The sequence below is a fragment of the Antedon bifida genome, chromosome 7 (assembly GCF_963402885.1).
Source record: "Antedon bifida chromosome 7, ecAntBifi1.1, whole genome shotgun sequence".
Lineage (NCBI taxonomy): Eukaryota > Metazoa > Echinodermata > Crinoidea > Comatulida > Antedonidae > Antedon > Antedon bifida.
Genome location: NC_136232.1, coordinates 4,719,835 through 4,736,281, shown reverse-complemented (window position 1 = coordinate 4,736,281; position 16,447 = coordinate 4,719,835). Strand labels below are relative to the sequence as shown.

Sequence of the window (16,447 nt, the reverse complement as noted above, 5' to 3'; positions counted from 1 at the left end):
AAAATGAAAAACCTAAATCTCAGGTAGTGGAAATGTATGCTTCAGCTTAACCGGATATAGTACGCCCTCTATACATTAGTGTAATTATATGTTTATTAATTTTGCTTAACATAGTGTATTTGATAAAGTCTTTTGATTAAACTGCCCGCCCCTCTATCGTTTAGTATGGTATATTATTGTTGTAGTATTATAAAAGTATTTTACAAAAATGGTCTCTTACCAGTCGGTGTGTCGCAATTATATCCTTCATAGGATGAGGTACAGGTACATGTGTACCACGTGCCCGATGTCATACATGTACCACCATTTTGGCAGGGACCTCGAGAGCATTCTCCATCTGTATAGGAACATAGGGTAATTTTATTATACAGTATGAGAGTTTAAAAGCTTCTTGATATAACAATAAACAGATTTAATAAAAGGATATAAACAAAACGTAACTAAACAATAGATATAATTATGAACTCGACATTCCGTGCAGATTTCTACCACCTAACCTCAAAATTCAATAACATGCTAACAAGACCAACCTTAAACTACAGTTACTACACTACACATTTAAACTACAACTATGCTTTCTGATGGAGATAGCTTAATATGTCTTAAATGTTGGGAGAGAAGGGGAGAATATGTATAAGCAAATTACTCACCGGCAGGTGGCGTGTATGTTTCACAGTTGCTTCCCGAGTAGTTTATTGCACAATCGCACATGTAACTGGTAGGTTCAATAGATGTACACAATCCACCGTTACGACAAGGGTTACTGGAGCATGCTGATGCTGAAAATAAAAAATACATAATTAATATTAATGATATTTCTGGAAAAGCAAAACAATTTCCAAAATATTTACAATTCACCATTCTCAAATTCCAGATTTCAAAACAAATTGTTCCAGAGAATTAAAATTATATTGAGGGATAGCTATTCATGCCCTTCCATTAAATTAAGAATGTTGTGCTGTAATAGATAACTGTTATTGCATATAACAGTGAGTAACTAGGCTTACTATTGTACCATGCAATCAGATTGTGCAAATCTTAATGGTTAAATAGCATATTAATGTTATTTTCATAAAAAACATTATTTATGAGTGTTTTACAACTGTAGGTCCAAAGTACTGTCATATTGTATTGAAATCACTTACTCGGTGGCGTATATACATCACAGGTTGTACCAGAGTAATACATTTGACAATCACAGCTAAATGATGATGTGCCAACATTTGTACATGTACCACCATTCAAACAGGGCATAGTATTGCAAGCCGCTGAACCATCTGCAACAAAATAGCAATATTTAGATCTACCAACACAAATAATTGTCTTACTAAAGTAATTATTTAAACATACCTATTCTATTTTTTGAATAAGAAGTAAATAGTTTAATTGTTCATCTGAAAAATCACTTATTTAGGTAGCTGAACCTATCAAGCGTCTACAATAACCACTAGTAGTTTATGTAATTTGAGTAACATGTACAGTATCTTTTAGAATATCAAATACAGAGTTTAAATAATTTACCCGTTGGCGTTTCACAGTCATAGCCCATGTACTCCGGAGGACACATACAGATGTACCATGTCCCTGAGGTTTGGCACAATCCACCGTTCTGACAAGGAGCTCGCGCGCATTCACCTTCTCCTGTAAAATTGTTTGTTTTTGTAAATCAATAGGTAAATTTACTGACATTAAATATGTATTTACATGGCAAAACAGCGTTACATACACAATAATATAGTATAGGTTTTAGACTGTCCTACTTAATATTATAAAAAGGGTAAATATGTTTCATACGTTAGAAAAAGCGAAACGACGACTGGTGGACTAGCATAAAAACAGACTTGGGGCAATTGACATCAATTCTGCTTTATTAAAGCTTGAGTTGGCTATACCTATAACTATACCGTCCTAATTTGTAATTCCATAAAATCAGTTTACCTGTCGGTGGCGTATAAGTTTCACAATTCGTTCCCGAATAGTTAGTAGGGCATGTACAACTGTAGAAGGAAGAACCGATGCTTGAACACAATCCTCCATTTATACATGGGCTGCTGTCACATGGAAGAGCTACATTTTTAACAAAAGTAATTAATCAACGTTCAGAAACTGAGAAAAATACGAAAATGCAGATAGCAAGAGAGGGCGAGCTTTTAAAAATTTCGCCCATGTTGTATATAAATATAACTCGAGCTTTTCGACGTTACGATATATCATTTTTCTGTGGTATATTTCTATTTGCTAACATACTTGACAAAATGCTTAGCACGCAAGCAATACATCATGGGATTAATTAGTGTATCATAAAACAATCGTAATAGAATAGATCGTACACGGTTCTCAAAACCATGACCGATGTTCACATTTTATGCTTATTAAGAAATTGTATTGGAGAACTAACTGATTTAATAGAAAAAAAACTGTTGTCAACATTGAAGATGCAAATCCAGATAGTTAAGTTTTATACATTAAACCCTACATGCTTCCACCTGAATATTGCATAATGGAACAAGTGACCGGCAGTTATTGTACTTGAAATGATTATTTGAGGAAAAAATATTTGGAATGACTCACTTGGTGTGTTATCTATCTCACAGTTTGTGCCAGAGTAGTCTGGCAAGCATGTGCATATGTAAGTATTAGTGTCCAAATTGGTACATGTACCACCGTTAAGACATGGCAAGTTGGCACATGGCATAGTACCTCCTATAATAAAAAATGAAACTTATAGTTACATTTACATTAAATAGACATAATGGTTTAGTTTGCATGTAACATTTAACAAAATAATTGTTTTTGTATTTATTAGGATAGTTTCAGTTTCAGAAATTGTTTCCGTTCAAAATATGAATATTTAATTGTTAATTCACTAAAGGATAAGTATAACGATTGTATCATAATTCAGGTTTTAAAAAGAGTGGCAACATTGTAATGTATTTAGTTATTTATTAATAACAAACTGCCCTAGAGGAAACTATTGACAAAAGGTCCAACACAGTAGATCAAAACACAATCTATATAAAAACAAGAAAGATGATTTTCATAGGCTTTTTGCTTCCACATAAACATAATGTTCAAACGGGTAGCCTAAAACTTAATAGTAAAAAGAATATACATGGGAACTTTACCTGTTTCACACCGGTCTCCCATATAATCAGGCGGGCATATACACCTGTACCAAGTACCAGTTGTTACACAAGTTCCACCATTTATACAAGGGGCATTGAGGCACTCGCCAGTGGCTGAAATAATGAAGAATACGATCTTCAGTAATTGTACAATGCATGCACTGATTATGTTTAAATAGATAATAATTACAGGCAGACGATATGAAAAAGATAATGATAATTAAGTAGGTCGCATATTTTATACATTAAAATTAATATTACCTGTATTAATTAAATTTTCAGTACTTTTCGCATTCATATTTGTTGTACTTTTTATATCTATTTAAACTTCTATTGTTTCACGTGACTTACGAGTTGGCGCTGTCTCACAATTTGTTCCAGTGAAAGCATTGCTGCATTCGCAGAAATATGCAAAAGAATAGCTAATGCAATTTCCTCCATTTATACACGGATTACTTGAACAGAAACCACCTGATTCAAAAATGACAAAAAAATAAGGTATATAAAATATGTTTGAAGGTTTGCATGACGAAATCAAATGTTTATATAAAGTTTGCGGTACACAACGTATTTGTTCTGAAAAGAACTGCTGAGTTTCTCGACGTTCAATATGCTTTGATCGTCTTCAGGAGCATATTGACCCAAACGTCGAGAAACTCAACAGTTATTTTCAGAACTAATATACGTGGTGTACCGCAAACTTTATATCAACAATATACAATATGATTATATTGGCAATTGGTAGACAATAAATGTTTTAAAATAATAAAACGATTTTAGGTTTTTCCCTTATATTTTAGAATCGAAACTTTCAGTCTTTCTAATCTCATTACTGTTTCATAAGATCAGTTTGGCAATTTAACTCACCGGCCGGTGGTGTTTCACAATTTATTCCAGAGTACGAATTAACGCATTCGCAAACATAACCTGTAGTAGTAGTACTAGTACAGAGGCCGCCATTAAGACATGGTATACTAGAGCAGACGTCAACTGAAAATGTGTTTAAAGAATACAGACATGTAAAGCATTTTTAACGTATGTTGTTCGCTAAAGAGAAAAACAGTCTTTAAAATATTATTTAACTTGGATATCTTATTTTATTTGGTGTGCTTCAGAGATTAATGAAGGGTTAATATTTAAAAAATAGATTTGGAATTCAGGATTAAAACTCTAAACATTAAGATTTTTTAAAATCTTTTGTATCCATCCATTAATGGAACGTTTGATCAGTTTAATTAATTGTTTTACGATTGGTACCATTTATAGTTTACCGGGTATAGTCTTTAGTTGACATAATTATTTAAAAATACATAAATACAAGGTTCAGATAAGTTAGTCACTCACTGGTTGGTGGGGTTTCACAGTTTGCTCCAGAGTATGAATTGACGCATGTGCAGAAGTATCCATTTGAAGTACTTGTGCAAATCCCTCCATTCAGACAAGGTGAATTATTACAAAAGTTAGCTGAGTAAAATAAAACAAAATAATACTTATTCTTGGTTAGTTAACCAGGTACAGTTTGTATTTACAGAATAGAACAACGTACAACACAAGGTAGAAGCAAGAATCACTCACTTGTTGGTGGGATTTCACAGTTTGCTCCAGAGTATGAATTGACGCATGTGCAGAAGTATCCATTTGAAGTACTTGTACAAACCCCTCCATTCAGACAAGGTGAATTATTACAAAAGTTAGCTGAGTAAAATAAAACAAAATAATACTTATTCTTGGTTAGTTAACCAGGTACAGTTTGTATTTACAGAATAGAACAACGTACAACACAAGGTAGAAGCAAGAATCACTCACTTGTTGGTGGGATTTCACAGTTTGCTCCAGAGTATGAATTGACGCATGTGCAGAAGTATCCATTTGAAGTACTTGTGCAAATCCCTCCATTCAGACAAGGTGAATTATTACAAAAGTTAGCTGAGTAAAATAAAACAAAATAATACTTATTCTTGGTTAGTTAACCAGGTACAGTTTGTATTTACAGAATAGAACAACGTACAACACAAGGTAGAAGCAAGAATCACTCACTTGTTGGTGGGATTTCACAGTTTGCTCCAGAATATGAATTGACGCATGTGCAGAAGTATCCATTTGAAGTACTTGTACAAACCCCTCCATTCAGACAAGGTGAATTATTACAAAAGTTAGCTGAGTAAAATAAAACAAAATAATACTTATTCTTGGTTAGTTAACCAGGTACAGTTTGTATTTACAGAATAGAACAACGTACAACACAAGGTAGAAGCAAGAATCACTCACTTGTTGGTGGGATTTCACAGTTTGCTCCAGAGTATGAATTGACGCATGTGCAGAAGTATCCATTTGAAGTACTTGTGCAAATCCCTCCATTCAGACAAGGTGAATTATTACAAAAGTTAGCTGAGTAAAATAAAACAAAATAATACTTATTCTTGGTTAGTTAACCAGGTACAGTTTGTATTTACAGAATAGAACAATGTACAACACAAGGTAGAAGCAAGAATCACTCACTTGTTGGTGGGATTTCACAGTTTGCTCCAGAATATGAATTGACGCATGTGCAGAAGTATCCAGTTGAAGTACTTGTACAACCCCCTCCATTTAGACACGGTGAATTCGCACATAAATTAGCTGTGAAAAAAACAAATATGTAATACCACATGGTCTTGACTCGTAAACAGGTACACACATGTGTAGTTAGACATTCTATAGTATGTAATTCGTCACATTATTATAAAAATATTTAATTACAAGAAGTTAATCACTCACTGGTTGGTGGTATTTCACAGTTTGCTCCAGAGTAGGAATTGACGCATGTGCAGAAGTATCCATTTGAAGTACTTGTACACAATCCTCCATTCAAACACGGCGAATTAATACAAAAGTTAGCTGATTAAAATAAAAAAATATATATTAATTCATACTGTACACTGTTCTTGGTTCATTAAAAAGGTTAACTGTTTAGTCAAACGAGGTATACAGGTAGTTTGTATTAGAATAGAACAGCTTACTGTACAATACAAGGTAAAAGAAAGGTGAAAGCAAGTTAGTCACTCACTGGTTGGTGGTGTTTCACAGTTTGCTCCAGAGTATGAATTAACGCATGTGCAGAAGTATCCAGATGAAGTACTTGTACAAATCCCTCCATTCAGACACGGCGAATTGGCACAGAAATTAGCTGTGAAAAGGAAACAATATGTATGTATGTGTTTGTAAACATTTACAATATCATGTGCAGTTAACCATGTATAGTAATTATGCTGCACATTATTACAAATACATAAATACAAGGTGCAAGGATGTTAGGTACTTACTTGTTGGTGGAATTTCACAGTTTGCTCCAGAGTATGAATTGGCGCATGTGCAGAAGTATCCGGTGGTAGTACTTGTACACAACCCTCCATTCAGACACGGTGAATTCGCACAGAAGTTAACTGTAAAAAAAAACATTATAGGCCTATGTAAAACAAACAGTGATGGATTTGTTCTTAAAGTGCTATTATTGTTAAAATAATTACAAAAAGTGTCACTTATTATGTCGCATCTTGAGAACATTTTGGATTCACGAAACTCTATGTACCGTATCGCTTATCCTTATCGCTTATGAGCATAACAATTGCATATTCAGTGTTCAAATTAGAAATTAACAAAATGAAATGTAAGCTATTCACTCATCCCATAGGCCTAATTATCATTTAAACAAATGAATACAATAAATAATTCTTAATTAATGTTCTAATATACGTTTGTTAAATGTTTAAAAATAATGCTTCATTTTTTTTCTTTGACAAATGCGGGATTATAAATATTATGTTAGCAAACAATTAGCGCTAAATATTCTTCAAATTATTTAATTATCATCTCCTAAACTTTACACGAATTTAGTGTGAAATTTTCATGAAACTTACATTGTTCACAAGTAGGGCCTGTATAGCCTGACTGACACAAGCACAGATACTCCGTAGTGGACAAAGTCTGACAAATGCCCCCATTTAAACAAGGGTTGGGTGCACAGACGGCAACTGGTGCTATTTCGCAATTCGTGCCACTATAACCATTTTGACATAAGCAGAAATAGGAAGCAGTGGATTGTTGCTCTAAACACATTCCTCCATTCTGGCAAGGTGAAGTATTACATCCTATGAATGCTTTTAAAAACACCAAACACAAAATGAAGTACTATTAGGAGCAGGACTGGACGGTTTATTTTCAAAGAATTAACAAGACGAAAAAGAAGAAGAAAGAAAGAAAAAGATAGAACAATATATATATATATAAATACATGTGAGAAAAGAAGTAAAAGAAAATAAACAAGGAGAAATACAAATAAAAGAAGGGAATTTTAAAAAAAGGAAAAAAACTAAGATGAAAAAAGAACAAAGGAAACAAAATTGGAAGAGTAAGAAGAGAAAAGGAAATTTAGAAAAGAAAAAGATGAAAAGGAAAAACAAAACATGAAAATAAAAAGAAAAGAAAACAAATAAGAAAAAAAGGAAATTCCTTGTATAAAATGCAAATTATTATACTTCAGAAAATAATTCTGAAAGTAACAATCATCCATACCTTGTCAGCAGTATTTCCTTTACAATGAAATTTATTTCCCGCAGTACATGATTATTTATTATATGTAAATGTAATTTACTATAAGTAGGCCTAGTAATTACAATTGAACTAGTGTGAATCCAGACAACAGGCATCATCAGCTTGTCAACTTGGGTCTCAAAATAATTCAGTATGAATTTTAAAAACGAATCGAAAGTGTCTTACCTGTTTCACATCGAGTACCAGAAAATCCACTATTACAGAAGCAAGTGGCAGTAGCGGTTGGGAGGTCAAAGAAACATTGTCCTCCATTCAAACAGTAACCCTGTTCACAAGAAGCAGCTACACAAAATGAGAATTGTTGTTTTAATTTAATGCAAAACAATGTATACTTTAATTGTGTAGCAAAACTACAAAGTGCATGGCTATATGAACTTCGAAACAGGATTTGAGGAACAACCGTTTAAATAGAGAAGTTTTTTATTAGCAGGTAATAAAACACTGATCATCATTTTGGTTGTAATTAGGTACGGATATCAACCGTATGGATGTGAACTTAGGAACGGATATGGACTGTAGGTATTGGTATGAACTGTAGGTACAGGTTTCAATGGCACTTTATGTACGAGAATCAACTGTATTTATGGATATTAAGCGTAGGTACACGTTTAAACTGCGGGTATCAACAGTAGGTACAGGTATCAGTGGTAGACATGGGTATCAATGCTAGGCATGGGTATCAACAGTAGATATAGATATCAACTGTCTAAGTACGGGTATAAACTTGACTTATTTACACCGGTATAATATCTTTTGTAATTTGTTTAGTTTACTCACGTTGCTCACAGTTAACTCCAACGTAACCAAGAATGCAAGTACAGAAATATCCTCCAACTATTGCATTACATGTTCCAAAGTTTATGCAGGGTGATGAGTCGCAAGCAGTAGGAGTAGCTGTTATTATTTAATAATAGTATAATACGCATTAATATTTCAATAATGTATAGCCTATAATGTCAATTTAATTGGTAATATTATATCAGAATATCCACAGCAATAATACTAATAATAACTTGCTTTTGAAAAGTTGGTTAAAATTCTAAAAAATAATACAATCAGTACTCTTATTATAACTTTACTTACTATCTTGGCAATTACTTCCACTTAGCCCCACAGGGCAAATGCAAGTGTATAAGGCGCCGTCGGCGACACATGTTCCTCCACCAAGACATGGGTTTACACTACATGGATTCACAAGTTCACAATTCTGACCGTAGTAGGATGTGGGACAGCTGCAAATGTAACTAGTTGTACCTAAATTTGTGCACGTGCCTCCATTCATACAAGGAATTTGACCACAAGGAGTTATGTCAACTATAAAATTAACAACATTTTGAAACGTTATAAATATAGAATTCTTATACAAAATTGATTTGATAACTCAAAGGAAGAGTTCGACATCTCTATCGTATCGTACTTTTAAAAAGTTGATGTATTGTTGATATGGAAGACTAGCACTCACATACATTGTTGTATAGAGACGGATTTTGGTATGCAGAGAGAAGAACTGTCATAATGGCAGATAGGAAATATTATTACGGAGGAATCTAGTCATACAAATTTGGGTATGTCCCGGACTAAGTAAGTAAGTAAGTAAGTAAGTAAGTAAGTAAGTAAGTAAGTAAGTAAGTAAGTAAGTAAGTAAGTAAGTAAGTAAGTAAGTAAGTAAGTAAGTAAGTAAGTAAGTAAGTAAGTAAGTAAGTAAGTAAGTAAGTAAGTAAGTAAGTAAGTAAGTAAGTAAGTAAGTAAGTAAGTAAGTAAGTAAGTAAGTAAGTAAGTAAGTAAGTAAGTACGATTATGGCTGTTTTTTTCATGGCCGTATTACTATTAGTGGGCCTTTGATTTTCCGACTATCTGGCCTACTCATAGTTTATCATTGGTCGTCGCATTGCATCAAAAATTGCCAATGTTAAGGAACGTAACTAATGTATTGTAATCCTGCCTTGATGTATTTGTATATACTTCACCTTGTTCACAGTTGCTGCCACTGAATCCAGGCATACAGGAGCACTGATATGACGTTCCTATTGGCGTGCACATTCCACCATTAAAGCAAGGATTATTGGCACACGGACCAGCTATCTCACAGTTGACACCACTGTAGCTTGCTGGGCAGACACAAAAGTACCCATTTGTAGTCGGAAGACATATACCACCATTCATACAAGGTGATGTAGCGCATCCTGTTTGTAAAAGAAAATGAAAAACATACATTTATTTAGGTCTAATTTATTTAAAATTACAACAATATTTATTCATTTAAAATAACGATTTTTCTGTATATTAGGCCTATAAGAAATCTAAATAAAACAACAGTAAGGAAGCAATATTTGACATTAAGTGCAATTAAATAAAATATTTAATGAAGTTTCAATCATTATGGAAACTTCTGTATGTCAGATATGTTTCCCTACTTTGACATTGTACTATACATACGGTATAATAAAAAATATATTTCTTGCAATATTCGGCAAGGTACTGAATATTCAGCAAAACATCTCACTTCTTGCTATGTTGTTTATGTTGACGCCTTTCGCGTGTATTATTTGTATTATTAATTATGTTTTTGTTTTCTAAACTAGACTCTTCCTTAATACTATACCTTGATTTATCTAACAATTCAGTCAGTGTGTAATACTTACCTGGATCAACAACGTCTATTTCCCATCCTAAATATCGATGAGTATAACACTGAAAGAGATGATTGTTCATCAGAATATTACCAATAACATTATTTCTGATATTTACTATGTTTTCACAACAACTAGTTCTACCTAAATGCAATGATCATTTAATATTATAATTCGTTAGTGTAATTTTGTATCGACATTTAAAAAAGTGGAAAAGGAAAGAAGTAAAACTAAATTAAAGAAAACTCAAATTAATAATAAATAAAATCTGATAGTAACTCGTCACCTGAACGAGTTAGCTGATCTATGCTAACAGCAGTTTAGTAGATAGGAACTTTATATATTTTACGTCCTTTAAATATCATTAAAATCATTTTAATGTAAAATGTAATAATTTACATTTAAATACAGTATACAAGCATTACATTTCTCTAAACCATTACATTTTGGAAAGAATGCATCTGAGATTGACTTCAAAAGTCAACTAACCTGATAGTAAATTTTGTCTGGTGTATTTCCATCTGGTGTAAACATCATAATTGTACCTGTTTGATCACAGTCTAGTGTCAATGTGTTAGCGTAGTCTTGGAAGGTATCCGACTGATCACTTTGATCCATTCCATTTGAGCTTACGTATTTACAGATAGGACCAGCTTTTAAAGTAATTTGTATTGAAAATAGAAAAAAAATTAAGAAATCAGAAAACAAATTTATTAAAAATACAAGGTGTTCTTTTTTTTTAAATCCAGCAGATAATCTTACAATTCGTAGTCTTTTTTAAATGTTTAATGCAGGCAAGAAATAATATACACCATTTACAATTGTATGTGCCTAGTAAGTATGGAAGATAAAGTATTATTGCTAAATTTATTTTGTTGCTACTTTAAAAAAACTTACTCGTTGGACCAGCATATATTTGTTGCATTGCCTAAAATAAAAAAAACATAAATAAGAAAAGAAATATTTCACTAACAATGTTCGTAGTATTTTCCCATAAAAATCACTAAGTCTTTTATTAACAATTTCTACAGTCTGTAGGCCTGCCTAAGCATTATGACAGTTTTAATAACGATCGAAGACAACATAAGACAACAACCATTTATGTTGCTTGATGAATTATAATTTCACCTCCAATCAATGATGTCATGATTAGTAAGAATAATAATGATGTCATGATTGGATTTAAACAAATATTATTTTATATTATAGGCCTACAGACAGAATGAATGGTTATCCTATAGTTCTAGAATTAAAACCTTTTCTTTTATGTAAAAAAATGCATCTTTATCTATTCATCGTCCTCGTGCGTGTCAGCCTATAATAAAGTTTAAGTAGTTAAAGGAGTTAAGGAAATGCATTTAAGTTTGTAATAAAGTTATGACTGAAATGTGATCATCACCTGTTCCGAAGCTGAGATGGCAGCATACCCACCAGCTGGATCATTAGTAAGATAAAATGGATGGTAGTCCGCATTGTTACTTGGGTCATTTCCTCCGTTTACTGTAAATGTGTATGTTGTTCCACGTGTCAATGTCAGCCGTGGAATAAGCAACCCGTTGATGTACCAGGAGATCCCCCATCCGACATTTCCTGTATGAAAATATCATACTTAATATTAAAGAAGACCTTAAATGTTCTGCTACATTTTGTAGCTTTCAAAAGTTAGAAACAGTTTTTAAGCATATATAAGCAGCTCCTGATAGTCGACAAAATCATCTATATAAATATAGATTTTTTTATAATTTAAAATTGTATCAACTTCATCGTACAAAAAAAACATTTTACACTTTATTAAATAATATTCAACGGATTCATGAAAACAAAATTTTATGAATCAACGAGTTGCATTCAGATCAAAACAACAAACAGAAATTTATGACAGTTTTAACAAAATCTATTTAGAAACGACATTAATATATCATCTAATAAATCAAATAACTTAAAGCCATACCTGTTATATAATTGTAGCCTTTGTTACCTCCATTGGGCCCAATCACAGCTTGGAAGTTTGTTACACTTTGGCTAATGGTCTGTTCGTCCCAACCATCAACTCGCAGATCAGGTCCAATGAGAGCAGTACAGGTACTGGATGGCGATCGACCGAAGTTTATCGTTTTCCCACTGTTGGATGGAAGATTTACTGAAGGAAAAAATAAGATGAGATCCTGTTTGAATGATTTGAATAATAATATTAATACATTGTAGACATATAACGCATATCGATAGTGTAAATTAAAATTTGCGATGTATCTTTTTTTTATTTGGTGGTGTCCCCCTCCATTCAATGAGGGGTTAAAATCAAAGAAATACTATTATCATAATTAGAATAATACGTCATTATTTATAAATACAAAAGAAGTATTTTATATATTATCTGTATTTAACTGCTTACCTTCTGTTGCAACTGAATGTCTTGCAGCTAAGCCATCGCTGTTTATTGGTCCAATAGCCCAAGACACATAAGTTTCCCCTGATGTTGGAATTATTTTATCAGTTGCATCTCCTACAACAACAATAGAAAACATTATAATACAGTATACAACTATTATGATAATAACTACTTCAAAGTAGCGTTGAAGTATTCTCAAATGTACTTAGTATTAAGTAAAATTTCATAAATACTAGAACATTTTATCTTTCGCCGAATGAAAGTATTTGTACCATTTGCACGAATATTAAAACATAAAATACTTGTTTTTGAGCACACTTAACGAGAAGGCAACAATCCAATTCGGGGAGTTGGAACAATATTTTAGACGGCGTGACACAATAGGTTGATTTTCGTAACACAACAAGAACATTGCACTCTAGCCTGAGAGTTCAATAATATATGTCTATACCATGTGACCCACAATCAAACGAAAACTATCTATTAAGGTGTGTTATAATATTACAAATTCAATCGAATTGTGTCTTATAATATTACCTAATTAAAATGTTAGTACAATTTGAAGAGAAAAAAACCATTTTACTAAAGCAAGAATATATGTGGGTGTAGGCCTACCTGTATTCAGTAACCTGGAGTATGAAATAGTGGTCACACCGTCTTCAACATTTCCAGATACATCCGTTAAATCGTTTGCACCTCTACTACTGGAGGACAGATCTGGACAAGCACCAAATCCACCCGAACACTAAAAAAAAAAAAAAATGGATATTATGGAAATAAAAACGTATAAAAAACATTTTCGACTAAGTTTGCAAGAAGTTGATTTTGTATCATAGAATTGGTTGATAACAACAATCACAGACAGCTTCGTACATGTTTAAAGTTCTCCCGACGACCTAAAAAGTAAAAAAACTACGCCCAACGCTATCGCAAGACGACTCACTCAGACAGGACCGACGAGTCAAGACATTTTGTACGACAAAAATGTTTTGGTTCTATGATAAAGTTAAGTTAATTATTGCCCAAAACACTAAGGAATTGTTCTATAATACCTGTGCATAAGAATTTATGTTGTAATCTACTACTTGTGCACTCTGCCCATCAAACCAGGTGACAGCAACATCTGACCCAACCATTGAGGTACTTGTAGTCGAACCACTGATACCAAACGCCATGTACTCATCAACTTCTACAATTCCTTTCAACTGGAAGTTGACTATACTATTGTCGATGGTCCATAAAACTTGCAGGTTATCATTCAACTGCTCACAGTTCTGTTCCTGATGAATAAATGAAATTAAAACTGACATAAATTATATAGATTTTTACTTCTAATTAATAGGCTGTTTAAAAAATACGTCCTATTAATTATTACTTATTATCGGTAGGGTGTTCTTGTTCTAATGCAGTAGTTATGTGGGCATAGAGGCAATCAACCAAGCCCATGTTGCAACTATCATTTTCTATTCGTCAGGTCAGGTTTGGTAGGACAAACGTCGTTCTTTTGAATCATTAAAATTCATTGTAAAATTGTAAATTGTATGTTATATTGTCTTTTAATAAATGCTGAAAAAACAACTGTACTTACCACAACATACGATGGTGGTATGTTTAATTGAGCCATGTCTGGAATAATTACATGACCAAAGTTTACACGTGCTGCTTCGCACCAAAGACCAATATAATCAATGTCAAAAACAGTTTTTCCACCAGTTAAGGTGATAGTAATAGTTTCGCCTGAATAGGCACGTATAGTTTGAGACACACTGTAAAAGATATAAATAAAAATATAAAGGTGATGAAAACTTAACTAATCACGTAGAATTTGATAATAGCGTTCAGAGATTAACGTAGAGAGCTTCACAACACAACAATTATATTACTTAGCATTTAGATTTTTATTGGCAAGTCAGTGATTATTTGAAACATTCAGCTATCTAAACTTTCTTGTTGTCAATTAAAAACTAGTATATAAAAGCCAATAATGAGTGTCAGTTCGTGAAAACACAAATCAATTTCGTAGGGTATTTGAATTGTCGGTTTTTTAGTTATAACTTTGTGGTGACACTGACGAATTCCGTATGTATGGTTGGGTGTATTACAAATTCCTGTTAATCTAAACGATATTATTTAATATTCTCTATATAATACTTTTTCATAACAAATAGAAGCTTACTCTCCATCTTCGTCTGGAACTCTAAATCCACTTGAGCTAGGGAGTCCGTTTCCAGCCCAGAAGTATGCAGCTAACACAAACAAATATTCAAAAAAATGTATGTATTGTTATCCTAGTCTCAAAATTTGATCGTAAAGAATAGAAATCATAACATATTTTTAATACTAGTTCGCATGAATAGAAAAACTCTAACTGTGAAGGTCAGGAAACAGGACAGGACAGGATGTCCGCATGTCATTGTAGTTTTGTACTTGAAATTCATTAATAGACTATTTTAAGCCTATATTGACTAATACTTCAGAGTATATATATAATTATATAAAATATTATGTTTTGTATAAATTACCTGGAGCCCGTCCATCATAGTCTAAATTTTCAAACCGAATGGTTTTGCTGTCTATTATTATGACATCATCGGCTCTAACATTATACACTCTTGGAGTAAATCCAAGCACTCCAAGTGAACGTTGAGAGGGGGCTTGAAATCCGACTGGAATATACACATGGCCAAAGTTTACCTACAAGAAAATATGATTTTTAATTACACTTTATTAACAAGAAAGTTTATTTCAGTTTGTGAGCTAAAAGACACCATGAAGAATAATTTAATGGCGCACGTTACACTCCGTTTATGAATTACATCATTACAATTATCACACATAATGGATTGTAACTAGCGCCATCACACATTGTGATGGCGCTAGTTGGAGATTACTTAGTGGAATCAGGTAATGCATCAAGGCGTAACTAGAAAGCGCGCATTTTAAACGCTGATAGGTCACGGTCACGGTGTGCATAAACGTTGTGACTCTCTGAGTAGTCTGTGACAAAGCTAAACATGGTGGAATGATTATAAATTATAGTTATGTTTCAAAAGATGCATTTAATAACACGGCATAAGATCAAATGTAAATTTTAGACGAGAAGTAAAGTAAGTGATTTTTTACGGTACAGTACGTAACACAAAATGGTAGACTTACCGTAAAACTTCGACACCAAACAGAAATCCATCTGTAACCTGAAATAACCTTTCCTGATTCCAATGATATGACAATATCCTGGTTCGTATATGCGCCTAACCTCACCGTCGTACTGTAATTCAAAGTACTTATCGTCAGTTTTTGTTAATTTTAATCATACATCTTTAGTTGAAATTTATTTCAAGCATAACTCATTCACTGGTACATTTTAAAGAAAACGTTATTTATAACTTTAAAGTAGTACAATCAATTTGTTTACGGATGTATGAACACTCACACATTAACCATTCTGCGAATGTTCAAATCGTTATGAAAGTGTGCAATATTTCTTTTGGACTGTTGATCTTTAGGCCTATGCCTAAACGCATCGATTAATGTATGTCCTCGCTCCCCACCTCAACACAGGTTCAGGCGGACGGCCGACAACACATTGATTGACCTGACAGGTTAGTTGTCGGTCCTCAGTCGTCGTAAATCGAAAGCTCAATATTGTTCATTGTTGGTTTTGATCTACGATAATGTGGATTATGAGTATACTAAAAAATACAGATCTATGT

The 16,447-nt window shown here is 33.0% G+C and overlaps 3 protein-coding genes across 4 annotated transcripts in view; 2 read left to right on the top strand and 1 right to left on the bottom strand.

The window, feature by feature from the left end:
• Positions 1 to 16,447, top strand: part of LOC144848722 (low molecular weight phosphotyrosine protein phosphatase-like) — a 203,424-nt gene that overhangs the window by 59,025 nt on the left and 127,952 nt on the right. The window lies entirely within an intron of this gene.
• Positions 1 to 16,447, top strand: part of LOC144848690 (uncharacterized) — an 85,757-nt gene that overhangs the window by 37,759 nt on the left and 31,551 nt on the right. The window lies entirely within an intron of this gene.
• LOC144848687 (uncharacterized) overlaps positions 1 to 16,447 on the bottom strand; it is a 28,850-nt gene that overhangs the window by 1,273 nt on the left and 11,130 nt on the right. Inside the window, exons 4-38 of one of the 2 annotated variants that reach the window (XM_078705533.1) lie at positions 15,891 to 16,002; positions 15,257 to 15,428; positions 14,911 to 14,980; positions 14,323 to 14,500; positions 13,787 to 14,014; positions 13,350 to 13,479; positions 12,738 to 12,848; positions 12,297 to 12,485; positions 11,745 to 11,935; positions 11,243 to 11,273; positions 10,835 to 10,998; positions 10,358 to 10,406; positions 9,683 to 9,898; positions 8,799 to 9,029; positions 8,493 to 8,609; positions 7,881 to 7,997; positions 7,022 to 7,261; positions 6,428 to 6,547; positions 6,172 to 6,291; positions 5,883 to 6,002; positions 5,625 to 5,744; positions 5,394 to 5,513; positions 5,163 to 5,282; positions 4,932 to 5,051; positions 4,701 to 4,820; positions 4,470 to 4,589; positions 3,993 to 4,115; positions 3,477 to 3,596; positions 3,126 to 3,239; positions 2,572 to 2,703; positions 1,939 to 2,067; positions 1,522 to 1,641; positions 1,146 to 1,277; positions 651 to 779; positions 221 to 337 (exon numbers count right to left, since the gene is read on the bottom strand). In XM_078705533.1, coding sequence (XP_078561659.1) covers positions 221 to 337; positions 651 to 779; positions 1,146 to 1,277; positions 1,522 to 1,641; positions 1,939 to 2,067; positions 2,572 to 2,703; positions 3,126 to 3,239; positions 3,477 to 3,596; positions 3,993 to 4,115; positions 4,470 to 4,589; positions 4,701 to 4,820; positions 4,932 to 5,051; positions 5,163 to 5,282; positions 5,394 to 5,513; positions 5,625 to 5,744; positions 5,883 to 6,002; positions 6,172 to 6,291; positions 6,428 to 6,547; positions 7,022 to 7,261; positions 7,881 to 7,997; positions 8,493 to 8,609; positions 8,799 to 9,029; positions 9,683 to 9,898; positions 10,358 to 10,406; positions 10,835 to 10,998; positions 11,243 to 11,273; positions 11,745 to 11,935; positions 12,297 to 12,485; positions 12,738 to 12,848; positions 13,350 to 13,479; positions 13,787 to 14,014; positions 14,323 to 14,500; positions 14,911 to 14,980; positions 15,257 to 15,428; positions 15,891 to 16,002 — 4,742 coding nt within the window. The remainder of the gene's footprint in view (positions 1 to 220; positions 338 to 650; positions 780 to 1,145; positions 1,278 to 1,521; positions 1,642 to 1,938; positions 2,068 to 2,571; positions 2,704 to 3,125; positions 3,240 to 3,476; positions 3,597 to 3,992; positions 4,116 to 4,469; positions 4,590 to 4,700; positions 4,821 to 4,931; positions 5,052 to 5,162; positions 5,283 to 5,393; positions 5,514 to 5,624; positions 5,745 to 5,882; positions 6,003 to 6,171; positions 6,292 to 6,427; positions 6,548 to 7,021; positions 7,262 to 7,880; positions 7,998 to 8,492; positions 8,610 to 8,798; positions 9,030 to 9,682; positions 9,899 to 10,357; positions 10,407 to 10,834; positions 10,999 to 11,242; positions 11,274 to 11,744; positions 11,936 to 12,296; positions 12,486 to 12,737; positions 12,849 to 13,349; positions 13,480 to 13,786; positions 14,015 to 14,322; positions 14,501 to 14,910; positions 14,981 to 15,256; positions 15,429 to 15,890; positions 16,003 to 16,447) is intronic. The other variant, XM_078705532.1, reaches the window with a different exon arrangement.